We start from the raw sequence: 27,750 nt of genomic DNA on the forward strand, positions 1-27,750 counted from the left end.
GGGTACTTGAACTCGAAAGTAGGAGCCCTCGAAAGTAGGAGCCCTCGAAAGTAGGAGCCCTCGAAAGTAGGAGCCCTCGAAAGTAGTTTACTCGGTATCTACCCTTTTGAACAGCGGAGAAAAGAAGAGGGGCTCGGTAGTTGAACTCGAAAGAGTCAACCAGTATTATTGCAGCCTGTGTATTCCTGGTGCTGTGGAATTCGTCCGCCGGCGAAGAACGCTCACCTCCAAAAGCGGTTGAACTAACCTCGCCTTCGCATTCTATATCGATCAGCATACCTGTCTTCTTTGTAGTGAAAGTTGAAAGCCTTTGAATCTTTAACAGGTAGTAAGATATTAGCATGCTGGTTTTGAGGACGTTATTACATGTCCGGGCGGAAAAGGCACTTTACCATGATGTAGCCACAGCGACAGCGACTGTAGCTCTTGCCGAGGTATGAGTTTTATGTCAATCCAGGTGAAGAGATGGTGTGAGGAAGAGAAGGCAAGCCCCAACTGCATCAATCTAAAGCGAAGAGAACCTATAAGGGGTCCTGATTTCTGTGCAGAAGGCGATGAGTTGGGCGATCCTCCCGAGTAGCATCGTGAGATGATGGTAGCCAGACGACTTGGCATGCTTTTATGCTATCCCTCGGCCTGCGAAGGTCCGTAATAAATGGATTCGGCATGATCAGAGCTACGAAGAGCCGCAGAGTTGGCTGTGTGATATTGAGACACGCTAGGAGTTTGAGACGTTGCTATAGCTCAGCCTGCAAAAGTCCATGATGAATGTGTTCGGCAGATCGGCGCCTCGGATAGCCATTGGGTTGGCTGTGTGATACCGAGACATGCTGGGCTTGAAAATGTTGTTGTATTCTTGGGCGGAAAAGACACTTCACCATGGCTTAGCCAAAACGGCAGCAGCTCGATGGAAGAAGGGAATCTAGATCGATTGCGACATGGGGTTTGGCCGTGGTGCGATAGCGGCTATTGCAATCACTAGTATGGTGCCATATCAGCCGCAGCATTGGTAGCCGCCGTAGGGTAAGTAGAATGTGAGGAATGCCAATACAGTAGTAGATGAGTGACGCCTGTGGAAAGAACCAGTGGCAGGCTGGAAGGTAAGAAGTAGGCTAACATTCTACCGCATGGCGGCAATGGGCTAAGGGAGTTGATGTATGGTTGAGTTTTTATCCATCTATCAATTTTGGCGGGGATGTGGCTAGCTTGGTGGTATCAACACACACTATTTCCCGTCAAAAGAACGAACAACTGGTAACCTCACTATTCTTGCGTATCACAACGTCTGCCGGTGGCTGTGAGCCTCACAATTTGGTCGGCTGAACAATGGTGATGCAGTTTAAGCATAACTCATCGGCGCTACGGAAGCAGAAGGCTGTGGTGCAACCCCTTCCGAAATTCAGGATCTTTAAGAGAAGCTGGAGTATCTCAAAGCAGCCCAAAAGGAAGGCACAGTTGCATTCAATAGTTAAGTACGCGGGCTTGCCTTTCAATTGCTTCCAAACAAGAAAAAGTCCATGTTGCAACTAGCAGAACGGGGAAAGTCAAAAAAGGTAGATGATGGAGACGAGATTCGAACTCGCGCGGTTTCCCACTGCGGATCTGGGTATCAGAATCTGATTACCTAAACACAGCACCTTAACCACTCGGTCACTCCACCTAATGGTTGTTGAGTGTTTCCGATCAATTTGTAATTATATTGCTCATTCATTGTGATGGTTGCGTGTCATTTCGGCCACGGATCCGTGTTCCGTGGTTCCCTGAGCAATGTGACCAATCACAACATGGACCCACTCAGCCGTGCATGTCCGGAGTGGGTCCATGTCTATGGCCCCACTCCGCTCATTAGTCATGGTATTGGCCGGAAGTCTCAGTGACCTGATTAGCACCATACCAAATCAGTACCCATGTGAAGCAAAAACAAACCCCATTACACCATGGTTAGTTTGTCCTAAGGTTCTCGCTGCTACTATCTAATGCCGACTGGTTAACGACGCAGGTATGATTGATTGGGACCCAGGATTGACAAAAACGTGCTCTTCAGCTTGGCGACCAACCACCTGCCACCAGACTGCAGAAAACATGCCGGCTAGTATATGAAATACTATGTACGAGACTGTTCTCATCCATCTCAATCGCGCAAGCAACGTAGGACGGCTGACCTAACTCATTACTGCTTGATTTCAAACCAGACCGTCATTAGCAGAATAGGATATATAATTCACGTGGCACAACCCATTGCAGGCGTTTAAGAAAGCCTTCTCAAAAATGTGCTGGCGGTGGCGAAGGCCAGCTGAAATAGACTTCAGATTAGCGATGAAGCCTTTGCTGAATGTTGCTGAATGTATGGTCCTTGCCATAGCGCTTGCAGGGGTTGGCATTTGCTTAATCCTTGCAATTTATTCAATAGTAAAAGACCTGATTTAGTTTTCACACCGTTAACTTTAAAATTAAAGTTAGCGATACGATCCTTGAGGGTGGCGTGTTTTTGAAGACAGGTCTCGAGAGTAACTCAATCAACGATGTGAATGAAAGTCATTGCAGCTGTCGATAAGCTTATGCGTGCTGCAATGAAAGATCTCGAAGTGCTTGAGATGTTTGTGAACATGGTTTCTATGGCAAACAATCGCAAGACTACTTCGCACTGTACGATACCCCAAGGGAAGCGCCCGTAGCCGGTCTTCAGACGCTGGAGTAATGTTTTGAAGGAAGTCTCCAGCAATGAGCCATTCCGCTATTTCTCACTGTCCACTTCACAACGAAACAGTAAAACTACCTAAGAGCTCCAATCACTTGAACCTCACCTCCTCCAAGGCCAGATTTCCAGAGCTTTGCTTGCGGCGCCCGCGACTTACATAGAATCTGATTCTTGCCAATCTCATTTACCGGCAATATTCGACAACTTAGAAGCCGACACATCTCAACCAACCCTGACCAGCACCTCACTATAGCTGAAAGGTTTGTACTGACGCAAGCCTGAAGTCTCTTGTACAAAGTAGACGTCGTAGATTGAACTCGAGCCATTGCGCAGTACTAATCATTAGGAAGACGACGTCAAAGCCTATATTGGGTTTAGTAGCAGTCGCAGAGGCTTAATCAAGCGGATTGGGGGTAGTTATTGTTCGCGTCGTGTTTCATCGACGGCTGGAGGCTTGCTCCTCATGACACGTCTCTGTGGGTTCGTTGTCGGAGAACCTCGCGAGACCAGTCCCTTCCCTGAACAGAAACCCTTACACCCGTCAATCACATTGCCTTTTTTTTTCATCACTTGACCTCGAAGGAGGAGGAAATAGAAGGCCACTTCTTACGTTCACCGGTTGGCAGCGATAGGGTGGGTGATGGATAGAGGATGAGGAAAGACATTGGAGCAACCGAAGAGACTTTTTGAGCACTTGAAGCCTCTCAACAGTCGAGCCACGAGAGACGTCACTACTTCATAGCCACTTCCCTCTTCGACATTCTCTCCCTTCTCATATATTCTCTGGCATTACCCAAGGCACCAATCAGGATGCCGCAGCTGCTCTGGCCTGGTCAACATTGAGGAACGCTAAACCGCGGACGGGTATACTCATCGGGAGTAGTTGGCTCTCGAACTTGGTTGTGTATATCGGATTTGCCATGGAATTACCAAATATGTCCCATGGTGGCCTAAATATTGTCCTGATCAAAACCACCAAACACAATTACAGAGAGCAACTTTTTCTGCAATCCACCAGTCGCACGCCATCAGAGGACCGCCATCGCTTGAGCTACAGCCGAGTCTGTATGGGCTCGAAACCACTAAGGACGATCAGTTCAGATTTCACAGTACCACTCGTAAGGCAAACGTACCTCGAGTACATATCTCGTCATATCGGGCCCGCTTAAATCATCGCTTACGGCTGTGATCATGGACTGAGGTTCCTGTTGGTCCAGGATTGGGGTTCGGAACACACCACCACGGATGGTTGGAATTCCCCCCTCGTGGTCACGCCGGTGGCTCTTCCCCCTTGAACAAACGACCACTTCATTCAGCTTTATGTCCTCTGACAGGTACAACGACATACTGACCACTCGGCCACTCCACCTTGTAGTAGTTGTTGGAAATTGAAGGTTAGTTTTCATATCTATAGGTAATGAATGTGGATTCGGTGCGTTTGGCGCTTTGCCAAGCGAGGTACGAAGCGAAAATAGGCTTGTTGCAGGCACTGCTTGTGCCCGCGAGCGGGCATAATTAGCGCAAAGCCACGGCAGACGGCAGGCGGCAGTCGGAACGGAATGGAGCTCTCAAAGGCTGCAAAGCCAACTGTTCCATAGAGTTTGTGTCATCCGTCCTGAAAGCTACTTTCCGTTGACATAATGACAAACTCGAGCACCGCGGGCAAATTTTTGAAGGGAACAGACACGTTTTCGGTTTCTCGCGGAAACACTGGAACCTTTCGGAACTTCGTACCTCTAGACAAGATGTCGTTCAATTCAATTCAACTTTCCAAAGCAGCGCTGGCTTTGCCAAGACATACCCGTTTCACACGCTTACGCTGGGCTACACTGGCAGTGTTAGGGCTATGCTGGGCTTCGCCGGGCCACCCATTCAAGTGGCCGAGTGTCGCAGCCTGTGGGGTAGATCGTGGCGCCTGATCCATCCAGCCAGGCGAATGAAACGATGCTGGCAACCAGGACAGGCAATGTTATTTTTCACATGCGTGCGCCTATCGGAAGCTGAACTAATATCCAAGTAGGAAATTCCAATGAAACCACTAGAGCGCCCACCCACGTCCGTCCCGAGGCTCCGATGACCAACCTCTTGAATTGATAGCCCATGGAAGTCAGCGTTCCCGTTGAATTCCATGATGCAAACTGTGTAGTGAACGCGAGTGCCTTTGATTTCCGTCGCCCAAGCTTGTGTTTCATGAGACCCTGCTCGTCATCGAAGAGTTCTTGATAACGTTTAAATGAGATACTACACATGGCATAACACAAACTCTTCGTTGCCATCCTCTGATCTCTAGCATGTGTTTCTGCTGAGCTTCCAGATTCTTGAATTCCATGGTGCAAACTGTACAGTAAACGTGGGTGCCTTTGATTTTCATCGCCCAAAGCTTGTGTAAGACCTTGCTCGTCATCGAAGAGTTCTTGGCAACTGCGGCAAGCGACTGCGTTTTGATTCACCGCGCCACCCTCTTATATCCAGCACGTTAGCGATTGGTTGGCAATATCAATCGAAGGTCTGTATCAACAAACACGACGTGAAATCTGGGAGCGTCGGAAGTGGATAGATCAGCTATATTCTCTTCCTCGTGGCTATTGTTTAAGCCCGAGACGTGGAATCGCTGGTACTGCGTAGGAGTGCTCCTTAAAACTGATCTTTTGATGCCGTTCTCTTACATATTGCGCGCTTTAGCCCAAGTTTCGAAGATTTCGCTAAGAGCTTGAGGGGAAACACGCACGATCTTGGCTTGGCTGATGATCAAGTCGAATTGGGCATTTCGCCCGCGAGTGCTGTTCTCATGGAGCTCCCACGATGATGTGTTCGTGGAGCTCTAACAAGATTTGTGATTCTCCTTCAACAAATTGATAAATTGGCCCTGTTGCAATAACATGCCGAGGTGAGGTCGACACCCATGGAAGTCTTGGGTGTTCCTGGTAGTAGTAAATCAATTCCTGGTTGTACTTTCGTGAAATCGACCTTAAGCTTTTGTATTTCTTTAACAGCGGTTCCCAAAGTTTGGAAGCAGAAAGGGTAGTGCTCTCTCATAAGCTTGATGAGCTATTGCAATTGCAATAGCATGTTTAGGTAAGGTGTGATAGGCTTTTGCAACTCTTAGTTAATTATCTTCTAAGATTTGCCCTCTTCGCAGGTAATGATTTCAATCGCAGTAAAAACATCATCTAAAAGGTCTACCCGAGTTACGAGTATGGTTCCCATCCGGTTGCCGATACGAGACGCCACCATATTTCCTAATGTTGGAATATTGAGCGATGCCGAAACATTGTAAATAACCAAAAGTTCGAGAACATCGGTTTCGACAAAGGGAACCTTATCTGCAATGTATTAACATAGTTCGAAAGCATCAAGCCTCTGTAGTGGGAAATGGTACCTCCAATATAGAGAAAGTGGAGCGTGGTCTCCAGAGCCGGCACTGTGCAAGAGTGCTCCTGAAAACTGATCTTTTTAATGCCGTTCTCCTGTATGCCAGGTGACTTAGCCCAGGAACCGAATATTCGTTAAAGAATTTGAGGAAAACCATGAGTGATGCTCTCGTGGAGCTCCCACTTGGCGATTCTTGTGCCCAGGTGGACATCTACACCAGCTGTTGTCTCTCAGAGGCTGGAAGAGATTCAGTGAATGATTCAAACTTGCGGACCAAGAATTTCCTACCTTGTAATACATAGGTGGATAGAGATTGCTCCTGTCCCTGTCTGTGATTGCAAATTTCGGGATACAGTGCTCAGTAGATGGTTTGAAAGAGGGCTCTTTCCTCTGATAGTTAACTGTATGTTTCACAGAGTGTGGGATTCCCTTATGGGCAATAACAGCCGATCAAAAACTTCATGATGTGTTCAAGAGACTTCGGGTGATGAAGTCTCATCTAAGTGGCAAACTTCAACTAAACCCGAGCACCTGGAACGCGACGAGTGTTATGGAATCAAGCGAGCAGACGTCGACAAAAAACGAGCCGAGTAACTGCGATTCGCCCATGAGCTGGAGAAGAGAAACGGCTGCCCTGGTTGTCAGCATAGTTTCATCCGCCTGGCTGGATGGATTAATCACCTCGAACGCGACCGAGACCCCAAGTTCCTCTTAGACTTTTAGAGGACATTATAGGAGGAACTGGGAACCAAGCTCAGGTTCTCCACGGCATAACACCCACAGACCGATGGAGCGCATCCAGTACATTATTAAATAGAAAAGTTACACGAGCGTATATAACATCTAGATAGACGCGGACGCGACAGAGGCGAACGACCCAATAAGACTATTTCGAAAGTCAGCACTAAGACCTAGAAGAAAGAAGACAATACACAAGGCAAGAAAGAGAACTACAAACTGAACAATACCGCCCCTTAAGATTTGGTAAAAGATCGTGATAATTACAGACGAATTGACGAATGCAGGCAAGGCAAGCTTACATTCGCTTTCATCATGGAGAGAATAGTCCGACCATATATCAGGAAGAAAGCATAAACTCATCAGGCGGCGGAAGTAATAGAATTCTAGGTGAAAGACTAAGGAGGTCGCGCCGAGGTGGCTGAGGCAGAACAGCAGAGAACTAACGACAAGGTGAAGTTGCACGCGTAGGCAACAGTCGCATGAGCACCAGAAAAAATTCACTATGACAATAGCACAAGTCGTCGCCATATAAAGGGATACACGCCCTCACAAGCAAATAGTTGACTCAGCAGAGGAGGAAGGTGCGAAGAAAAAAGCTTTTATTTCACTCACAGCTAGACCTGTTTACTTCTCCCCAAAACTCCCCATCATCCACCATCACACACTCTCCCAATCACCTATTCATCCTCATTCTATTACAAATTCTTCCTTTTTATTACTTCTTCCCCATAATCGACTCTACCTACTTATACGATCATATCCCGATCAAACACGTCGTTCTCTTCGTCATGACACGGTAAGTTTTTGTACCAAACACCACCGACCGCCACCCGTCAAGAGACCATATGTTCCGCAACGACTTCTATCATCACTTCTCCAAGGGACGCTCCGGCGAAACCTTAAGCTTCGAGGGATATTTCCGAGCAGTTACTATCTACGGCGGTGAACAACGTCTGCTTGCGAAGACCAAAAGTGTTGCGAACTTGTTCGTTGCCTTGCGACAGAGAAACCTCGCGCTCATCAACGGATTTCACCGAGAGGCACGTAGCAAAGGTTTCGGCCCTTCAAGCGAATCTCTCAAGCGAACCATCTTCTGGGACAAACCATTCTTCGAATATACTGAGGACGATATACTCGCGAAGCGGACCTTCCTTGAGAATCCTCAGCCCCCATTCGCGGCTAAAGCCAGAACACTCCCCTACCAATTCCACTGGCCAGTCTGCACCCAGCCGTGGACGCCTGCCGCAGTTCTCCATTCAGAAGAAGAAGACGTGATCTCTAGCGACAAAGAAGACGAAGACTTTCTATCTGACCAAGAGACTGAAGACGAGATGAGCCTCCGCAACCGTCACGGCCGTTTCGCCCCCCGTCCTCCGAATTCGAGCCCAGTCACGCCAGAGAAGCTACAAGATAGCGGTTCCGCTAAATCGGTACGATCTACCAACCGTGAGATAGTTGATCTCACCAAGGAGCCGCAGCCGGTTCGGATGCTCGATGGCATGTACAAGGCGCTCGATCGACTAGACGACGGTCATTTCAACGAGGAGCAAGCCCTTACCGCTATGAAATACCTTAAATAGGAACAACCCAACGCAGTCGACGATTTATCCGAGATGTTAAAGGCGACAAAGGTTACTGAAACTCCAGAGAAGGTAATCACATTCTGATACCCAAATCCGCAGTGGGAAACCGCGCGAGTTCGAATCTCGTCTCCATCAGCAATCTTTTTGACTTTTGCCGTTCTGCTGGTTGCAACAGGAACTTTGTCTTGTTTGGAAGTAATTGAAAGGCAAGCCCGCGTACATGAATATTGTATGTAGCTATGCCTTCCTTTGGGGCCATTCATAGATACTTCAGCTTCTCTTAAAGATGCTGAACTCCGGAAGAGGCTGCACCATAGTAGCGCCGATGAGTTATGCTCTCTCGAGCTGCATCGCGATTGTTCAGCTAACCAAACTGTGAGGCTCACAGCCACCGGCAGACGTTGTAATATGCAGGAATTGTGAGATTACGAGTTGTCAGCTCTCTCGACGGGAAATGGTCTATCCATCGCCCACTTTATCGCCGCCAACCGGTGAACATAACAAGTGATCTTCCATTTCCTCCTCCTTCGGGGTCAAGTGATTGATAAAAGGTAATGCGACCGACGGGTATAAGCGTTTCTGGTCAGGGAAGGGGATGGTCTCGCGAGGTTCCGACAACGATCTCATAGAGCCGCGTCATTAGGAGCAAGCCTAGCCGTCGAGGAAACGCAATGTGAAGAATATCCCCTCCCCCCACCCCCCAAGCCCATTTTAGAAAGTGTCTGCGACTGCTACGAAGCCTAATCCAGTCTTCGGCGTTGATTTTCCAATGAATAGTACCGCGCTTGAGGAACTGCTGTACCTTGAAGGTTTGTTTGGTACAAAACCTATGACGGCGCGAGAGAGAACTTTTCAGAGACTGTCGCCGAATATTCATATTTCCTGAATAGATCAAAACAGAAATCCTAATAATTATAAACCCTTTCAAGTTATATGGTGCTTCAAATAACTCGAACTGATATTGTTAGCTTAGCTCAGAACTGTCTCTGAGTTAGGTAACAACATGAGATAAGCTCACCAGTACAAGCTTGCACTAATAATAACGGGTAACAAAAAAAGAAGACAAAAACTTTTACACGTCAAACCTAGCTTCTCTCATCATGTCTGTTTGACTCAAGTTGACAGGACCTGACAGATGCCCAGGATCGACAACCAAGCTCTGTGGGTGGCAGGCCTCGCCGGCCCGTCACGTGGGCTGACGGCCGCCACCACTGGTCTTAGCCAGCCTCCACAGCCCTCTAGCCAGTTAGTTAGTTCTTCCAACCAACAACACCACTTTTCCCATTCTGAGCGTTCTGTGCTGGTTTCGCCCACAGGTTATGAGCCCAGCGTTATTCTTTCGGAATAACGTCGTTTTACCCATTATTCTACTCGTCTGTCAATTTTCTATTGATTCACGAATTTTTGCGATTTTATTCGCTTTATTTACCCTTCTGTGCGATTTTCTCGCTTTCTTTCCTTCCTCTTCGCTGACGAATTTCACTTTCTGACGCGACATTGGCTGCCTGGCGCGCACGAATATCACGTGGCACGCGACCGACCACCACAACCCACTGGTTTTCACGAACACCACGGTCAACAACAGACTTTTCAGTCACAACTACAACTTTTACTTCGATTCCTCGTTTTTCACGAGAATTCAACCATTTCAGCTTCGGTTTTTCGAACCAGCCCATCAGTTTCTCGTATCTTCTACGAGTATTCATTCTTCCCTTCGATTCACCGTATTTCTACGGTCGGATCTCACAATTCCACCCATTTCTCGTGTTCTTACGCAAGATTCTCCCTCCTACACAACATTCATACTTCTTCAGTACCATTTACTCATCAATACCTTCCCTTCAATACCTTCCCTTTCCAACAGCAAGCGTAACGAACCCGCCACATCGACGTCCGATACAAATGGATCATACAGGAGGTTCACACTGCGAAAAGCATCGAACTCCGACTCATCAAGGGCGCTGATATGGCCGCCGATGGACTCACGAAGCCACTGGTTGCGGTCAAACACAAGGAATTCGTTCGTTTGTTGGGCATGGCGGAGGGATTGGATTGAGAGGGGGATTTTGAGACTGTGGGACTATTGATATTGAGACTTCGGGATTCGGAGGATTTCACGACCTCCTATTGGCCAGGTTTAACCGGTAATTGACCGAGTTTTCTAATAGTTGAGAACTCCTCGGATTTGGAGGATTTGGGACTTTTCCTGTATTTCCTATTATTCTACTGCTTTTTCGCTGAGGAGTCTGAGAGGGGGTGTGGGTGGCAGGCCTCGCCGGCCCGTCACGTGGGCTGACGGCCGCCACCACTGGTCTTAGCCAGCCTCCACAGCCCTCTAGCCAGTTAGTTAGTTCTTCCAACCAACAACACCACTTTTCCCATTCTGAGCGTTCTGTGCTGGTTTCGCCCACAAGCTCACACACTAGCTTGCAGCCTGGTCGGTCCCCTCTTATCCGCCAACTTTCATTGGCCGAAGCTTCAAGCCTCCCAGTAGCTCCCCAGAACGCCAGTCAGCCTCGCCCATTTTTTTTTCTTTGGAGGGGTTCATCTTCGAAGACTCACATTTCTGCGCAAGCAACGTCAACTTTTCACGACATGTCGCATAGTTTGATTTAACGCCAATTTTCGATTGAAGCGCTAGCTCCGCCCGTCTCACATTGTTGCGAGGAAAAAGATTTAACCCAGACGAAATATTGCCACACCGCAAACATGCCCCTCGACGACGATGACAATCCCACCGTGGCCCCCGCCGCACAGCCCAATGACGACTCCGGCGCTGGCGATGAGGCCGAAGACGAGGGCCTCTTCGATATGCGTCTATTCGCCTCAATGTTCAACAAGAAGGGCGTTGCAACTCAGGCCGTGAGAAAGGGTCAAAAGGATTTCGAGTCGCACGGCACAAAGGCTCAAGAGAACCAGCTCGAGATGAGCAGGCAGGTCATCGAGGAGGTGCTGGGATACACGCGCGTGCACCGCGACGCATGGAGTAAGGGATGGTACTTCCCTGACTACTGGCCCGAGGCGCTGGAAGGGATCATGGAGAAAGGGGATACCTCTGGGCTAGCAAAGCCGGAGTACCTGCAAGAGTTCCTCGCAGAAACGAGACCGATTAATGCCGAGGAGAGAGTTGTTGTTCTGGAAGACCTGAAGGGACCGCAGGCGAAGAGCATGGGCCGTGTGGTTAGGGGCTTGAAGGCGCCGCGGCCTGCGGTCGGGAAGCTGTGGCTATTGCCCGAGGAGGCGCTATTTCTTGTCGAGAGGGGGAGCTTGGATCTGTGGTGGCCGTTTCGTGAGCTGAAAGAGATTTTGCCGCCCCCGGAGATCAAGGTGGCGCAAGAGAACGACGAGAAGACTGCTGAAAAGGGAGATGAGGAGGAGGAGGAGGAGGAGGATGACGAGTTTGATGCGGGCGTGCCGCTCAGCTTACAGGCCGCATACTCCCTGTTCATCGGCCTGGATGGAGAAAGAGGCAAGATTTCTCTGCCCAAGTACCAGGTATACTCTCACCTGAAGCGGCAGGGCTACCACGTCCAGCGCGCGCCTCGAGATTCTATCGAGCCAGTGGCCCAACCGGAGCCACCGAGGAAAACGCTCTGGCAATGGCTCGTTTCTCTGCTAGACCGCCCGACCCAACCAGCACCTTACGGCCCCCTGGTCCGACCAGGCATCTACAGGCAATACACCCATGTCTACAAACAGCTCGAGCTTATTTCCCGCTATAAACCAACAGCGCCCCCAACATTACCAGAGCCGGAAGACCCATTCAAGGTATTCTGGCACGTCTGGAAGCCTTCCAAGCATCCCAATATCCGCGTAACGGATCTGCCACCGCCAGATATCCGCATCGCCGTGGCTGACGCGCGGGACACTGCCGTGCCTTCTTTCGAAGAGGTCTCGGCGCTCCTCGGCGCTTCGCCGTACGAACCCCCTGACCCGGTCACGATGGGCGGCCCCGGGCGGCTTTACCAACGGCTGAGGCACGGATACCGCAACGTGCTGATCGCGGTTGTCGACCGCGGTCTGGTCAACTTTATAAGGTTCGGCCAGGCGGCTTTCGGGGAGGAATTGCTATATGAGCGGTTTGATAGGGGCGCATTCCGCGGCGGAAAGGGTGGACGAGGCGGACGCGGTGGTGGGCGGGGACGCGGGCGGGGCCGAGGTCGGGGACGGGGACGATAAAGGACCCGAGTCTAACCCGGGACCGGAGCTCGCAACAAGCAGGAACGGAGACGGAGAGGCGGCGGCCGCAAGGACCATCGGCCAGCATTAAATGGATACCCAGCATCATACTACTGTAGAATTTATGTGCTACTTTTAGACGGTCTCACGGCTTGGGAAGTTGATAGATGGAGTTTCGGAGATGCAGCAGGGATTGGCGCTTTGGCGAAACAACCAAGCATCGCGAACGGAAATCATTACGAAATGTCATTACGTCTTGAAGCATACCTTGACCAACATTGGCCGCCGTGGTGACTTTGCGCGACATGATCTAGTTTACTGAGTTTTCGCTGACCAATATCGACCTATATGGCCATGGTTCAACACCTTCCAATCAAGCCTGCCTTTCCACCACATTGACTAACTGCTAAGAGTCAGTAACCAACAAGTCAGTGAGCAATGACAGAATGACAACGAAGCCATGACTCATCGGCGACGTTGGACATGCCACTTTGGGATTCTCTGTTTTTTTTTTTCTTTTTTTCTCTTCGCTCTTTCCGCAATCTGGCCTCATCTCGCAACCTATGTGTACTTTTAAGACACTGCGGACGTCTGTGGGACAATTTAGCAATAAGTGCAGAACCTTCCTGTAGACTATCTTCATACGCCCCTATGCGAGTACAGGCCCAAGCTGTACATGTTACGGTTACACGGCGCGCAAGTTGGCTCTGTCGACGACGCTAGAGTGTTATCTCAGTATGGCGAAGAGGAGTAACCCGGTGCTTGCGTGATTAAACCCGGACAAATACAGGAAATGCATGTAAATAATAGATACTCCGTGACAGAAAGGAGGACTCTTCCCCCCCCACTCCCATCGGCATACGGACTCTGTTTTCCCACTTTCCTCAAGAGGTCAAACTACCGCCAGACCCGAAACCCTCAGAGTTGCAGGGATGACGAAAGTACTCTAGATACGCAAATCAGGGAGGACATGGGGGTGTGGGTGGAGGAGCGGCATACGTAAGTAAGTTCGCGAAGGGCACGCACTTTCCCGACGGCGTTTTGTATTATATTGAAGTTGCCGCATAGGTTGAAGCGGACGAATTATTATTACCGGTCCCCTCTATTCAGGTGGGCTATCCGCAAAGTCAGCGCGTGCCCACCTAGGTGAGTAAGTCTTTTTCGGTCGATACCGAGTACCAGTTACGCGGTGGGTGGACAAGGGGTGAGGGGCTTTTTTTTTTTTTTCTCTCCCGATCACATGAAAGACTGAAAAAAAAAAAAAAAAAAAAGAGCTGATGAAAAATTACATGTTGAGTAAGGCGCGACGGAATGGGAGGATTGGGAATATTGAAAGGGAAAATTGGACTGGGCAGGGGTATGTCAGGCACGCAATGGATCCTTTTCGGTTTAGGTTACCAACCAACCGAGGCGCGGGCTTTGAGCGACCGTCCGGGTTCAGGTCATGACTGATGGATTGCGAAAGGGAAGAGAGGGCAAAAAGTGCGTGTGCGTGTGCATGTGTGGGAGAGAGAGAGAACAGAAATTGGAGGAACTTTTTCTTCTTTCTAAGAGGGGGGGGAAAAATCCTATTCCCAAGCGTAAACTTTTTCGTGTTGCCACTGGTATACATATACTCTGGCGGTTTCATTTGCAAAAGGCCATTTGTTGAGTTCATCACTATACAACTCTAGTTGTCCAGGGTCGTCGCTCGCGAAGCTTGTAATGATATCAATACCAAAATGCTTGCAGCCTCATACTTTGAAGTTTCCTGACCAACAACACTGATTGGGGGGGGGGCCGTGGGGCTTGTGTGTATGGTATGTATGTGTTTGCTCTTTTTGCAAGGGCTGGCGAACCTTGGTTCTTGATTTTTTTTTTGATTGATTTGTATTGAGTTTGGTTGGGCATACTACTACTAGTTGGCACTGAACATCGTCCGGGTATTGAGTACAAAGTACCTACTTACAAAGGTCATGCATATGCAAGTCAGTTAGTTCATGGGGACAAGCAACCTGGCGTGTAGAGGGCGAAAAACAAAAAGGCGCTGTGCCGTATTAAGATTAACCGAATGAGCCTGGGCCGGGTACGGTCACCTATCCCTTGTCACCACGTTTCTTAGGCAGCTTGGTCTGGTGCGATGGCTTTTTGTCTTGTGTCCACTCTGGTAGTCTCCTGCTACTGCTTACTGCAATGACAAGCAACGGCATGATGTGATGTTGTCAGCAGATAATGTTATTGATGTAGCTCTTGGTTGAGGTACGGGCCAAAGTACCAAAAAGTGGTCGAGTTGCAGGTGACAGCATATGATGCCGAAGCATCATCGGCAAACACAACGTCAACCTGTCTATAGCCTATTCAATTTCTCTTTGCGGATGTGAAAAGAGATAGATGTATGTAATTAAAAGCCAAAGGATATTAAGCAAATGTGGTTGAGAAACTTCGAAAATCGCCAAAACACAAAAAAGTTACGACAGCAGCAGGGTTCGAACCTGCGCGACCGAAGTCATGAGATAGAGAATGATTAAATTCAATAGATTCAAGTCTCACCCATTAACCACTCTGGCATGCTGCCTTAGATGTCCTTCTTGTGAAAAGATTGAATTATATTTCATGTTGTGGGCGATCGGCAGGGTTGGGGGTGAGGGCTTGATGCGGATGCGGAATGGCGGGGGTGTTGAGCACGCAGGTGGACTAATGCGGATGGCAAATTAGCATGGGGGTACGTAACTCATAAACCACCGCAGTAGCACCTTAGCGTTTTTTTTATTTTTATTTTATTTCCCAAAAAGTAAAGCATGGTGTTAACCAGAGCTTTGGCATCTGTGAGACAAGCATCCTCTCTACTTTTTGAGTAGACTTTGGCCACCACAGAGTCTAAAGTCGGACCATCGTAAACACTATACTGGCGACCGGATGACACGGGGGAGATGGATAGTGGAATAAAAAATAAAATAAAATAAAGAGCGGAATAATTACCTAAATGGCCTACCACTGTATTGATTAATTTGCAGAAACAGCTTCAGGATGGAACAGTATGGCTTGGCGCGAAATGGGGTTTTGCAAATCACGGCACATGTTAGTTTTTTTTTTTTTTTTGTCGGTCTCAGTAACTGAACCTTTTTGTTATTGACAGGAAACATCCCCGCGATCCAACATAATCAAGAGGGAATCACGCAACTCTTGGTTGCGCATCAAGATTACATATTCCAGGTTCCGGAGTTGCTTGATAGGGCAACTGGGAGTGTTTCGGGTTTAGGATTGCACATCCGGTTGTTTGCTGACAGTGCTTTTCTGATAAAACCCCGGCAAAGCTAAGAGCGGAAAAAAAGGTGGGAGGGGGGAAAGGAAGATCCGCCCCCTTTTGTCTTTTTGTTTTGGGTGCGTTGGAGGTTCGGCTTGGAAGAAGCAAGCAAACGCAGGGAGTTACACTGGATAACTCTACATAGTCGCACCTGGCTGCCGAAAGAGACGAGACGTGCGTGGCGCGTTTATTAGCGATGCAACGGCAAGTTTAAAAAGCTGGCGTTGCATTTTCAGAGAGGACACAATGAAAACGAGCAAGGCAAGACACTCAAGACAACTGGGGCACCCGGCGATGATGCGATGAGATGCGCTGATGCGGCGTGTCAAGTCGGAGATCCACCGCTGAGGTAATGAACACAATATCATTAGTTCAACCGATACAGGGAACATGGGGCCTGGGCCTAAAAACCCAGGTGGAGTCGTCATCGTAATACCAGTGTCCCAACTCAATGATCCATGGCAAATGGTCGAATTTTTTTTCTTCCTTTGCACGGCATCAACGGACGATAACGAGAGGAGCCGGATGGACTTTTGTATCTAGTAATAACTAGTGGCCCAACCAAGCCAGGGTTGGCGTCAGCTGAAAACGGATGCGAAAACGATCATGGAGGCCAGTCAATCAGTCTCAAGAACGGAGTTGCTCATGTGTGTTTGAAAGTGCATAATCAAAGTACATAGGTTATAAGTTGTGTTCGATTGTTTCGCCGACGGCGTAAAGCAACTGTCGGTTTGCCTCATATTGCGTGTTGCAAGGGTGGTAATTGCGCTCTGCTTTTGGTTCGCATCGTCATCCCAAACCAAAAAGCACAAGACGGAGTGTGAGTAGGGAGGTAAGAAGATGGACAAGGCAGAGGGCATAGACAGGCAGGGGTGGGCCGACATGACAAGAAATGCGATTGTTGGCTGGCGCCCGGGTTGTCTTGGGTAGTGCTAGACCAGGCTATTGCAGTAATAATATCGAATTATGTACATTCAAGTCGAGGTACGCAAGTACATCCAAGAGACCGATACAGCAAATGAGAGACTCTGGTGGTAAGGAAAATCAAAAGATACCTAAATTACCTCAAGTCGAAAGTGGAACCAAAAGAGAGGGGAGGGGGGTGGGTACGAACATAGTACGGATGCTATGTATGCATAGGAAAAAGATACCTTTCCTTACGTACGGAGTACCCAACCTTCGCAAAGACCAACGGCAGTGGATTTTGAGTTGGGACTTTGTTCATAGACTGGATGCGGACCAACCCAACCAAAAGGCCAAGGCAACCCAAACGCGACGGAGACAGAGTACAATGAAGAGGGGACGAGGGGCAAGAGAACAGATGGACGGTATTCCTAGCCCTGGATGTACCTATGAGAGCCGTACCTCGACCCTTAATAATAGAGAGAGAGAGAGAGGGCGCCTTACACAAACGTAAACACACTCAAGAGGCACGTCGCGTGAACGTGGACTTTATCTCTCCGTCCAATTGCCAAACAGCCGATTTACACCAGGGCGTTTATCTGACTGTACACCACTGGCCAGGGACCCCCCCCCCTGACCAGAGGGTCGGATGAGCGAGTATATGGCGCTACGTCGCAACTCCGACTGGGATTGATTGGGTTTTACACGGGCGTTGTACAGTGGTGCATGTGCAGGCGCAGCTTACTATGTAACCAACTTTAAGAGGGAAAGATTGTGAATGAGCGAGAAAGGGGGATCAATCGTTAATTAGCATTTGGAATCTGCGACTGGTCTGAGCATCAGATGGATGTCTGACCTGCTGGCGATGCGGGCGATACATTAAAAGTAAGAGAGAAGGAAGGATAGTGAGAGAGAGAGAGAGAGAGAGAGAGAGAAAGAAAGAGAGAGATTCGGCTTGGCAATCATGTGGCTATACCGAATGTGTTATGAGAAGCCGTAGGTGAGGTGAGTAATGACTAGAGTGACTGTGTTGTAAGGTGCTTGGTCGGTACGTCTTGCCGTAAAGCAAAGTACACTCGTCAAGTACAATGACACTACTCACTAAACTGGAACCACACCCGAAATGCGTCATGTCAATGGCAACTCTGGTTGGTCTCTCCTCCCTTGGGAAACTAAAACCTGTCTCTCACCCTGACATTATCCTTCTTCCATGGCGCCCACCCACCTTATGACCGATGGTGGTGATGAAAAATTCCTCCACGTTCACATCCCCATTTGCGCTGTAAACTTTCCGGCTTTCCCCATCGCCTATCTCTCTTCTTCCTCTCTCTCTCTCTCTAATCCGTTTTCCCCCTTCTCCCTTCACTTTTCTTGCCCCCCCTTTGGACTTTTGCATCCATCCCTTCCTGCCAAGACCACCATCTCCATTTTTCCAAACAACACGGAACCCAACCTGGTACCACGGCACAGGTACATTCTATGCCCACTGGACATTAGCTAGGCTACTTCTTCTTACCAATACACGTACCAACTTAACCAGTCAACCCACAATATCGTCAACACGGACCTTCACACACACACCCCTTCGTTACCATCTCTTCTTCCTTCTTACATATTCACATCCCAACTTGGTCAACTCGTAAAAGCCAATTCTCGTCATCGCCAACTGACTGTTCCGTCGACAAAACACGACAGTTCCCTTACTGAAGCTAGCCTCAATCTCGTTTAACCAGCGCTCAAGGCTCTTGATCCCCGATAGGCGGCGCCATTGCCAGCAAGTGTCCGTGCTTTGCGACATAAGCCTGAGGTACCTCACGACGTTTAGAGCTTTACGCCTTTCCTTGACTGGGACTTTCGCATTGGCTGGGCCTTGGCTCTCAATCAGAACATAATACGATAGCCGATAGACCTGAAGTGAAAATACCTTAGCTGCAATTACACATAACGCCGCCAAAGTCTCCACTTCCCCCGGTCACATTCAATCTTGGCCTCAAACACGAACCCGCGACCCTCCCCCCCAAACTGGGAAGCCTAACCGTACCGTCATTGACTAAACAAAAAATCTACGACTGCCAGCCATTTCCCCCTAAAGGTAGCTGCTTCTGCCCTTTTCACAACCACACACACACACACACACACCCACCACACACACAACCCAACCCAATACAATCTAAACCACATCATACCACACCTGACAGCTCAAGCTCAACAACCGCCTCGCCCCCATCCATTTCTCACCACTTTAAAACCCTCCTTTCCATCAAAAGAGACGGGCTTAGCCGCGACTTTTCATCGCTTATCCTCTATCAACTTGGACTCTATTGCAATTGACTGTGGCTGCATACACGCCACACATTCGCAACTCTGGCTGAACTCACTCCCTCCCCCGACCACAAACCTCCTGCGCCGATCGCAATGGAGGCCACAGAGGTCGAAACGAAGCAGCCGTCGGTTGCACCATCAGAACATCAACAACAGACTCCTGCTGTCGAGACTCCCACAACCGAGTAAGTTGGCCATCTACTTTTCTTTTCTTTCTTGTTTTTTTGCCTTTCTTTTCATCTGCTTCCATTATATCACGCCCTGTTCCTGCTTGTCTAGCAATTCCCCCTCATTACTCTTTCTTCTTTGCCCCCTTTAGAGCCCGGTTGTGCGCTTTGGCCAGATGTGAAGTCATACACTGGTCCACAGCCTCAACCTGCACTTTTGCCTTGTGGTTGGCAATATCATTGGCCTTTCGTTGGACCTCTCTCATTCCCTAGCTCAAGTCGTGGCTCACGCAGCAACCTCTCTCCTGTGTGTGTGCGTGCGTGTGTGTGCCTCTTCACCCAGTTGGTCCTTCTTAGTTTCGACTACTAAGCTAGCCTGCCAAATCCTGCCAAATGTCAGCTTCGCTGGCAGAGCCACGACCCCTCTCCCTTATTTCAACAACCCCTTCATTCAACTGAGCCACTCTCTTTCAAACTTGTCAAGCCCATCGCAAGTGTGTGTTTCTCTTGAGAAGAGAGGCTACTGCTTCTCGCTTTTGTCTCGTTACGTCCTCAAGGCACACTTTCGTCCTTGTTACATGCCTCCTCACTACACGATCCTTGTATAATGTCACCTCGGGCCACTCGACGCAAGGGTACCCCCAGTCTTTTTTTCTCTCATCATCAAGCAAGCAAAAGGACTGCAGGAGAGGTTAGTCAAACTCAGCTGCGCGTCGCTCGTTATGCCAACTAGTCGACGATGGTGGATCCCTCTTTTAGAGATGGACGATCGAGTTGATCGTTCTACTAGAGAAGAGCGCCATGACAAGTCATCAAGAACCGACTCAAGCAATGAATAGTTTGAGGCACCCCATGCTCGTCGGTGCTGATCACACCTCATCTGAAGCGTTTGCCGCCTGATCTCATCAGTGATTACCTGCGGCTTACACCGATGCGTGCTTCCCAACTCACTATTTCCCCGTATTGAACTAAACTTTGTATGGTTGTTGGATTGCATTGGGTCTATCTTGGTCCCCCTTTTTCTTTTTCTTTTAAATACTGAAATATTGCACTTTGACTCCCAGAATTGTTGTGCTCATGAATATGCATCACTTAATCCCGTAGCTCGTGCTGACATTGAATACAGACCAAGCACAAATGGCGTCAAGCCTCCTTCTCCAGAGGATGACGACACCGCCAACGACGATGATCTGACTCCCCCTCCTGAGAATATGAGCCCGGTCTCAGGAGGCAACGACCGCGCTTTGGAAGACGAAATTGTCGTCGGCAACCGTAATGGCGCAGGCAAGTCATCACCGCTCCGTGTGGTTTCCGACCAGGAGGACGAGAACATGGCCGATGTCGAGGACGAGCCTGTCACCTCACACTACCCTAAGCGCAAGCGAGCATCTGTCTTCAACGACCTAAGTGAAGACAAAATGGAGAACAGTCTCGTCTCGGAGAAGGAAGGCACGCCCCGCGCATCAGCCAAACCTCGTAGGCACGGACTGGGTGGCGTCAAAGGTGTTATTCTGGGTTACTGGAGAGACTCTCCCGTACCCGACCCAAACGGCAAGCACGCCGTTATTGGATTTATCGACGTTCGTGACCGCCTTCGCACTCGTATCCAGCAAAACACTCGCTTTGGCGAACCCGTATCAAATATCGAGTACCCTCTCCCTCCTGGACCTGGCGGAAGTTGGGTTACTTTTGAGCGCGTTGTATTCGCCGATCACCTCGTCGGTATGGACCACCACCAAGTAAAGGAGTACGTCAAGCTTCGAACCGACGCCGTTGAAGAATCCGACCAGGCAAGAGAAGCTGCAGAGAAGCAGGCTGCGAAAGACGCTATCCGGCGCGTTGAAGAAAACCCACCACCCGAGAACGTTCTTGCCCCTGCCATCGCCTACGGCGCCGAAATTCCCGACCACGCCACCATGCCAGCTCGACCAGACTCGAAACGTCGCCGCACCGGCAGCGGTATCGGCACAATCAGTGGAGGGCCTGTTCAAAGCCAGCCGACTCGAGAGATCATCCCCTCCCCTCAGTTCGACCCCCTCCCTGGTACCAGGCCTACGCGCATCATCGTGGGCTACTGGAAGGGTTCCAGCGAACCGGACCCGCTGAACCGCCACGCCGTTTATGGCATTCTCGGTCAAAATGACATGTTCCGTGTCAAGGTTGCTCGCGAGACCCGCGATAAGCGCTTCGTGGACGGCAACTTCCCTGTCGGAGCAGGTGCCCTATGGATCCACTGGGAAGAAGTCGAGCTTGAACCTCACCTCAAAAGCCTGTCTCGCGCTGAAGTCAAGGAGTACTGCCGTGTTCGTCAATATCAGATTGACCAGGGCGAGTTACCTGATGATCGCCTCGCCAACGAAACACAGGCGGTGTACGAGGCCCAGCAACGGGTCGCCCAGGGCTTCAAGCCGGGCCTGGCGCAGAATGTGCCGACCCCCATAATCCCGCAACCCGGAGAAGACATCGGGTCACCAGAAACAAAGCCCGAAGTGAACCAGGAACTGCGCCAGAGCCGTAGGACCGGAACTGGTGGCATGCGTCACGCGCTCCCTGACCTGGAGATTAGGCAGTCATCGCGCACACCGGTTGCTGCTCAGAACAAGATCGATGCTAGCGCTCGCCGCGAGATCGCTCGGATAGAGGCAGCGCAGATGCGCACCGAACGTTTCGCCGCCGACCGCGAGGCTGCTGCCGCCGCCGCCGCCGCTCAGGCCAATGCCAATCCCGTTCTCGCACCTCCCCCGCTACCGCCTCAGGCCATGCCCAAGATGCCCATTCCTAACGGTAATGGTGCCCGCATGAGCGGTCTCTTCCACGAACGCGACGAAATGCAACGTCTGAACAAGGTTTGGGTTAGCCAGGAGGAACACCGCAGCAGAGCCGCTGGCGAGGAAACGAAGTTCTATGGGGGCATCAAGTACGAGCGCAAGCAAAACGGTCCTTTTGTCGGCAAGCTAGTCTCGCAGGGCACCATCATCAGCATTGATGGGGAAGATTATGTCGAATACCGCGTCCTCACGAAGCCTAGTTTCTTCTAGACAGCGGCGCCGCCTATCCTTGAAGGGTTTGACGCTTCATCCTTGCGCTATCTATCACTTTTACCGTTTCAGCCTTCTCCCCTCCCGCTGGCTGGCATTTAATGAGCGTGTTCAACTCGCTTGCCCCCTGGGTTCGACGAGATTGGAAACGAATTCCTTTATTTCCTGACGGGCTCTGGGATGGCTATTCGGGGTTTTCCTTTGTGATTTTTCCTCGTAACAAAAAGAAGCGAGGTTTCGGGCGACCACGGGATTCTCCTACTATACCCCCTTCTCAACTATTCTCTCTCCCCTAATGAATGGCACCCAAGCCTTTTCGTTGCTTTTGTGTACACTCGTCTGGTTTCCTATGGCGTGAAAAAGTCTGTTTTCCTACCTTCTCCTTTGTCTTTGCGCCAGCTCTACCAGGGGGACGGTTCGCCTGGGATGCTACTATACCAACAGAAGTCGGTTTTCTTTTTCTTTTGTTATCGTTTTCTCTGTTTTTCTTTCTTTCTTTTTTTCGGAATCCCTAATTCTGCTCTTATAAGCGCAGTCTTCTGTTGTCTGGTTTCGGGGGCAAAGACTGTGTCTGCTTTCGTCGCCACTTGGAGGAAGCTGGACTAATGGGTTTTCTTTCCATTGCTTTTTCCATCGGTCTTTTTTTTTTTTTTTTTTTAACGTTATCAATTTTTCAGAATGCAAATCGTTTGGAAGGGTTAAGAAACGGAGACCGCGAGAGTCAACAATGCACCCCCCGCGACTTTTTTCTTGTCTATGGTTTGGGTGGAAGGGAGGTACACGAAACTCGCAAGGGAAGAAGAAATGGCTTTCGCGCTGGGAGGACCTGGCTGAAGGGTTCGCAACGGTGGTTAGTTTTTGCAAATGTGGCAAATTGAGTGAATTTCGTATTGAAATCATGTTTTAAAATGCTTGCTACTTTTGACACCGTGATTGATGTAGACGAAAAGTACGGTACAGCACAGCTTTGACTGGCGGGGGGGTTGAAGTTGACTTGAGTCGTAAAGACGTGGTTGGCCCCTGCTCATAACCAACCAACTAACTAACTTGACTCGTGCAACTCACGATACTAGCAGTTGTACCGTACTGTTTGAGTGGTGGGTGGATGAAGTGTAAAGTCAAGACTTAACACAACGTTTTGGAAGAAAAATAAACAAGGCAATCAATCATGAATAATTCCTTAAAACAACCCCAAATCAATTTTAAAAAAAACCTTTTTCTATGCGTAGGTATCATCATCATGTACGTGACTCTTTTACTTTTTTTTTTTCGCCTCTCCCTTTCTCCCATCATCACATCATCCTGCCTGCGCTTATACTCTCAAAACGGAAAATTCAAGACGTTACATTGAGGTTTACCCCGTCCGTCACCTTCCCATGTTGGCGTCGAGAATCTTGTCAAACTCGGCACCCTTCTTCTCCTCCTCCGTCAGCTCCTTGGCCTCGGCGGCCTCCTTGGCGGCGTCCTCCTCGTAGCCCTCGACCTTCATGTCGCGCAGACCGAGCTCCTCCTCTTCCTCGTCGGTACGCTCGTAGTACTCGCGAGTGATCTGGGGGTCGGCGGCGGGGGGGTCAACGAGCGGCTGGACGAAACTGCTGGCGAGAGGGTCGGTGAGGATGACGGTGAACTCGCGCTCGCCGTCAATGGCGGCGTCGAGGCCACTGAAGAAGGTGTCCCACTTGGCCTTCTCCTCGGGCACCAGAGAGTCACCGCTGCCGGTGCTGTGGCCGTTGGCGTCGGCCTGGAAGATCTGACCACGCAGGTCGTCGCGGACCTGGGTCAGCAGACCCTCAATGGTGGTGAAACGACCGCCGAGGGTGCCGGGGTTGACGGCAAGGTTGAGCTCAGGGCACTCGAGAGCGCACGTCTCGGACTTGAGAATGTCACGGGCCAGGTCGATGGCGCCGTTGGAGATCTTGATGACGATCTTCTCGCCCTTCTCGGGGATCTCACCACCGGTCTTGACGTCGTTGGAGCGGTAACCGCAGTCGTCGCAGACGGTAGACATGAGGACGACCTGCTTGAAGTGCGGGATGTCGACCATCTTCATGTGCGTGGTGCAGGGGTGCATGCAGCCGGGGCAGGAGGCGGGGAAGCTGTAGACCTCGTTGGGGATGATGTCGCCGTCAGCGGTGAGGCCGGGGTTGGCGGCGGCGGCGGCGGCATCGGCCTGGGCGGCAGAGATACCGAGCGCCTCGTTCTGCTCAGCGGTACGGATGTACTCGTGCTTCTCCCACTTGCCGACACCGTCCTTGAGGTCGGGAGTGATGAAGGAGTTGCCGGCGGGGTCGTCGACGGTGACACGGAAGGGGAAGGACTTGCCGTCCAGCATGGCGCGGCCCTTCTCAATAATCTCAGCGATCTTGGGGTACACCTCGGGCATCTGCTCCTTGCGGGCCTCCTGGCCGAATTCAAGGTCATTAATAATCGTGCTGAGGAGACCCTCCACATTTGTAAGCTGGCCCTTGCCGGGGGGCACCTCGAGGTCGAGCTCGATGAACTTGACAGTCGCGGTGTCGGACTTGACGACCTGGCGGCCGAAATCCTCGAGGGCCGTCAGGCGGAGCTCGTAGTATGTACCCTTGGGCTGGATGGAGCCGGCAGGTTGGACCTCGCTGTTGGAGAAGCCACACTCTTCGCAAGAGAAGGACATGAGGATAATTTCGCGGAAGTAGGGGATCGATGTCAGGAGCAGTCTGGTGGTGCCCTAGTAAAGAGTTAGCTTATGGATTCTATGATGATTGCCACATTGCGCAAACGTACATTCTTGCCGCAGTTCATGCAGAGAGACTCAATCTCCTCGACAACCTTCTGATCATCGTTGCCGTCGACCTTCTCGCCGATGGCCTGGAAGAACTCAGACGAGGTCGTGGACTCTTGTGCAGCCATGTTGACTGATTTGTGTCTTAAAAAAATAAAAGTAAAAAATAAAAAGGTTTGCGCAAAGATTCTTGTGAAATCAGGGTATCTCTGGTATTGCGCAACGGACCCTTTTTAGCAACGTTTTGTTGTCGGTCGCAAAGAGGGTGACTCGGTGGGATGGCGATGGCGGGGTCTTGAAATTTTTGGAGGGGCAATCTGCTGCAACCCTGCACGCTGTGTGTCATTGTGCGGGTCCCTGCCTTGATAAAACCTTCGAGAATATTCCCGAGGATAGCCCGCCACCGCGTCCGCTGGCTGATGTGTAATGGCCGGCGTCGCGGCACGCCACGGAGTCGCAGGGTTGAGAAGCACTCACTCAGAGTGTTTTCTGCTGGTTGCTGACCCTTGAGATTTAAATTGAGATTTCATCTTGTAAAATCGGCAAGACTTAGACTCCTGCCCCCGGAGGATGAAGTCTTGGATTGACTAAGCAGAGCCTGCAACCCGGCCTTTCTGTTCTTTGCCCGCTTCTTGCTGCTTGAGTTGGCTGTCGGGAGCTTGGCTTGCTCGATGGTCGCGACATTTTGATGAATTTTTGACGGGAGACTTTCAGCCTTTACGCGGCGTCTTACTGCTGGTGGCGGAGGAGGGAACGAGATCTTGGTAGTATGAGTGCAGTTTCCACAGGTGAAAACCTTGCGCATCCCAGACCGTTGCTGAGGCTCTGTGGCTTTGGAGCCTTCAGTCTTGACTCCACGTCTTTTCTTCTTCAGAGCCCTTTCTGTTTCCATCTTTAGTGTCGTGCCTTGCCCGGGAATCATTATGTGGCCGCACGCGCCGCAGACATGTTGTCGTCGAGTGTCGGATTGCTCAATGTCGTTGAGGAACATGAGCTCGTTATGGTGCCCCATTAGGTAGGCTGAAGTCTCAGGGGCTGCTGCCCTAAGTAGATGCGCAGCATCGTTCAGAAAGTTGAGATGCGTTGGAAGAGTTGAGGCGTCCATTTCGCCCTCTTTAACAGACCGATTAGTCTGGTTGTCTTAGAAGAAAGAAATAAAGGAAGAACAGCGGGAGAATGGAATGCCTGATGAGACTGACTTCGGTTCGTTAATGGCGCCCCACTCAACGTTAGCGGACCTCAGGGTGTCAAACAGGGGTTTAGACCGCTACAATCCCTGTAGTTGTCGTCCAAACTCACTATCAATTTGTTGCTTGCGATATTATGCTAAAAGCTTCATCAAGGACATTATTTAACACCTCTTGTAGGTTGAAGCTCAGCTAGTATCAAGAAAAAGCTAATCCTCAGCCAGAGAAACCCTCTAATAATGAGTTTTCCAAAGGATAAGCCGCGGGGCAAGAAACCCAAGCCCGAAAACCCAGTATCCGCGGCTGCCAGGTCGTGGCTCAACTCACTGCCAACTCAAGCTCAGTTATGGACCAACTCGGGAGAGTTGGAAACTCTGCTCAACCAGCAAACACCAAAGCGATTCACAACATACGAACCCATGGTGCTGCTCCCCAGCGGGAGTTTCAGCAAGGGGCTCTGGCCCTCGCTCCTCAGCCACCCCGACGTCGGCGACGAGCAAACCCACCAGCTCTGGGAAGGAATCCTTCATGAAATCTCCAAGACGGGCTCAAGCACCCTGACGCACCTCGCCGTGAACGAAGGGATCCCTCTCCAAACGGATTCAAAATCGGGTGATGAGGCTGGTGACAAGGGCGAGAACATCCTCAGAACTCCCAGCGGGCTCAAGATTCTCCATGGAGACTTTGGCTCGTCTGTTAACCCGGTGACGCCCTCGACGGATGACTTTGAGGCGGCGTTCTGGGTGTCGACCAAGCAGAACGGTATCCTACAGACCTGGGCCCCTCGCTGGACAATGTTCAGCCGAGGTAACATTAAGGAGAAAACGCGCCTCCTCGATTTTCACACACATTCCACAAATGAGGCCATGTCTCACCGCCACAGGTCACTAACCAGCCTCGCGGATTACTGGGCCGTCGACTTGTATGCGGGGATCGGATACTTTACCTTCTCCTACGCGAAGCTAGGTATGAGGGTGTTGTGCTGGGAGCTCAATCCTTGGAGCGTCGAGGCTCTACGCCGCGGTGCTGTCGCCAATGGCTGGCGGGTGAAGGTTGTTCAGGGAGCCGAGCTGCAGCTGCCTGCTGCGCAACTCCTAACGGGAGATGAGCAGATTGTCGTCTTCTTGCAGGATAACCAGGAAGCTGTAAGCAGAATAGCAGATCTCCGTGCGTCAGGCACACCCGTCAATATCCTTCACGTCAATGGCGGGCTGCTTCCGACTAGCGAGCCGACCTGGCGGCCATCGTGGGAGATGACGGCCGAATGCGAAGAAGACTGCTGGCTGCACCCGCACGAAAATGTTGGCATCCACGAAATCGAAGCCCGGCGGGAAGAGATCCAGCGCCTTTACAACAGTTGGTCAGCTGCTTCGGAAAACAGACGAACCGCGACAGTGGAGCATGTCGAGTTGGTCAAAACGTATGCGCCTGACGTATGGCACTGCGTCTTTGATGTACATATTACAAGATCTAATAGTGATACATGACATCGTCACAAAAAAAAAAAAAAAAAAAG

The 27,750-nt window shown here is 50.3% G+C and overlaps 7 protein-coding genes across 7 annotated transcripts; 5 read left to right on the forward strand and 2 right to left on the reverse strand.

Annotated features, from left to right (window-relative positions):
* Nucleotides 1-7,656: 7,656 nt before the first annotated feature.
* CTRU02_203880 (uncharacterized protein) lies at nt 7,657-8,391 on the forward strand (the record flags this gene model as incomplete). Its single annotated transcript, XM_036722456.1, has 1 exon — nt 7,657-8,391. One exon carries the CDS (start codon nt 7,657-7,659, stop codon nt 8,389-8,391), a length of 735 nt encoding a protein of 244 aa, XP_036586062.1.
* A 1,322-nt stretch (nt 8,392-9,713) lies between these two features.
* On the forward strand, nt 9,714-9,884 carry CTRU02_203881 (uncharacterized protein; the record flags this gene model as incomplete). The annotated part of the gene is made up of 1 exon (XM_036722457.1): nt 9,714-9,884. One exon carries the CDS (start codon nt 9,714-9,716, stop codon nt 9,882-9,884), a length of 171 nt encoding a protein of 56 aa, XP_036586063.1.
* A 1,219-nt stretch (nt 9,885-11,103) lies between these two features.
* Nucleotides 11,104-12,573, forward strand: CTRU02_203882 (tRNA splicing endonuclease subunit; the record flags this gene model as incomplete). The annotated part of the gene is made up of 2 exons (XM_036722458.1): nt 11,104-11,721; nt 11,746-12,573. The coding sequence occupies 2 exons, from the start codon at nt 11,104-11,106 to the stop codon at nt 12,571-12,573; spliced, it is 1,446 nt and encodes a 481-aa protein (XP_036586064.1).
* An 8,093-nt stretch (nt 12,574-20,666) lies between these two features.
* Nucleotides 20,667-22,286, forward strand: CTRU02_203883 (uncharacterized protein; the record flags this gene model as incomplete). Its single annotated transcript, XM_036722459.1, has 1 exon — nt 20,667-22,286. One exon carries the CDS (start codon nt 20,667-20,669, stop codon nt 22,284-22,286), a length of 1,620 nt encoding a protein of 539 aa, XP_036586065.1.
* A 1,366-nt stretch (nt 22,287-23,652) lies between these two features.
* Nucleotides 23,653-25,175, reverse strand: CTRU02_203884 (Zinc finger protein ZPR1; the record flags this gene model as incomplete). The annotated part of the gene is made up of 2 exons (XM_036722460.1): nt 23,653-24,993; nt 25,050-25,175. 2 exons carry the CDS (start codon nt 25,173-25,175, stop codon nt 23,653-23,655), a joined length of 1,467 nt encoding a protein of 488 aa, XP_036586066.1.
* A 398-nt stretch (nt 25,176-25,573) lies between these two features.
* CTRU02_203885 (RNAse P Rpr2/Rpp21/SNM1 subunit domain-containing protein) lies at nt 25,574-26,152 on the reverse strand (the record flags this gene model as incomplete). Its single annotated transcript, XM_036722461.1, has 1 exon — nt 25,574-26,152. One exon carries the CDS (start codon nt 26,150-26,152, stop codon nt 25,574-25,576), a length of 579 nt encoding a protein of 192 aa, XP_036586067.1.
* A 321-nt stretch (nt 26,153-26,473) lies between these two features.
* On the forward strand, nt 26,474-27,721 carry CTRU02_203886 (tRNA wybutosine-synthesizing protein; the record flags this gene model as incomplete). The annotated part of the gene is made up of 1 exon (XM_036722463.1): nt 26,474-27,721. One exon carries the CDS (start codon nt 26,474-26,476, stop codon nt 27,719-27,721), a length of 1,248 nt encoding a protein of 415 aa, XP_036586068.1.
* Between the last annotated feature and the right edge of the window lie 29 nt (nt 27,722-27,750).

This window comes from Colletotrichum truncatum (assembly GCF_014235925.2).
Source record: "Colletotrichum truncatum strain CMES1059 chromosome Unknown Contig_0002, whole genome shotgun sequence".
Lineage (NCBI taxonomy): Eukaryota > Fungi > Ascomycota > Sordariomycetes > Glomerellales > Glomerellaceae > Colletotrichum > Colletotrichum truncatum.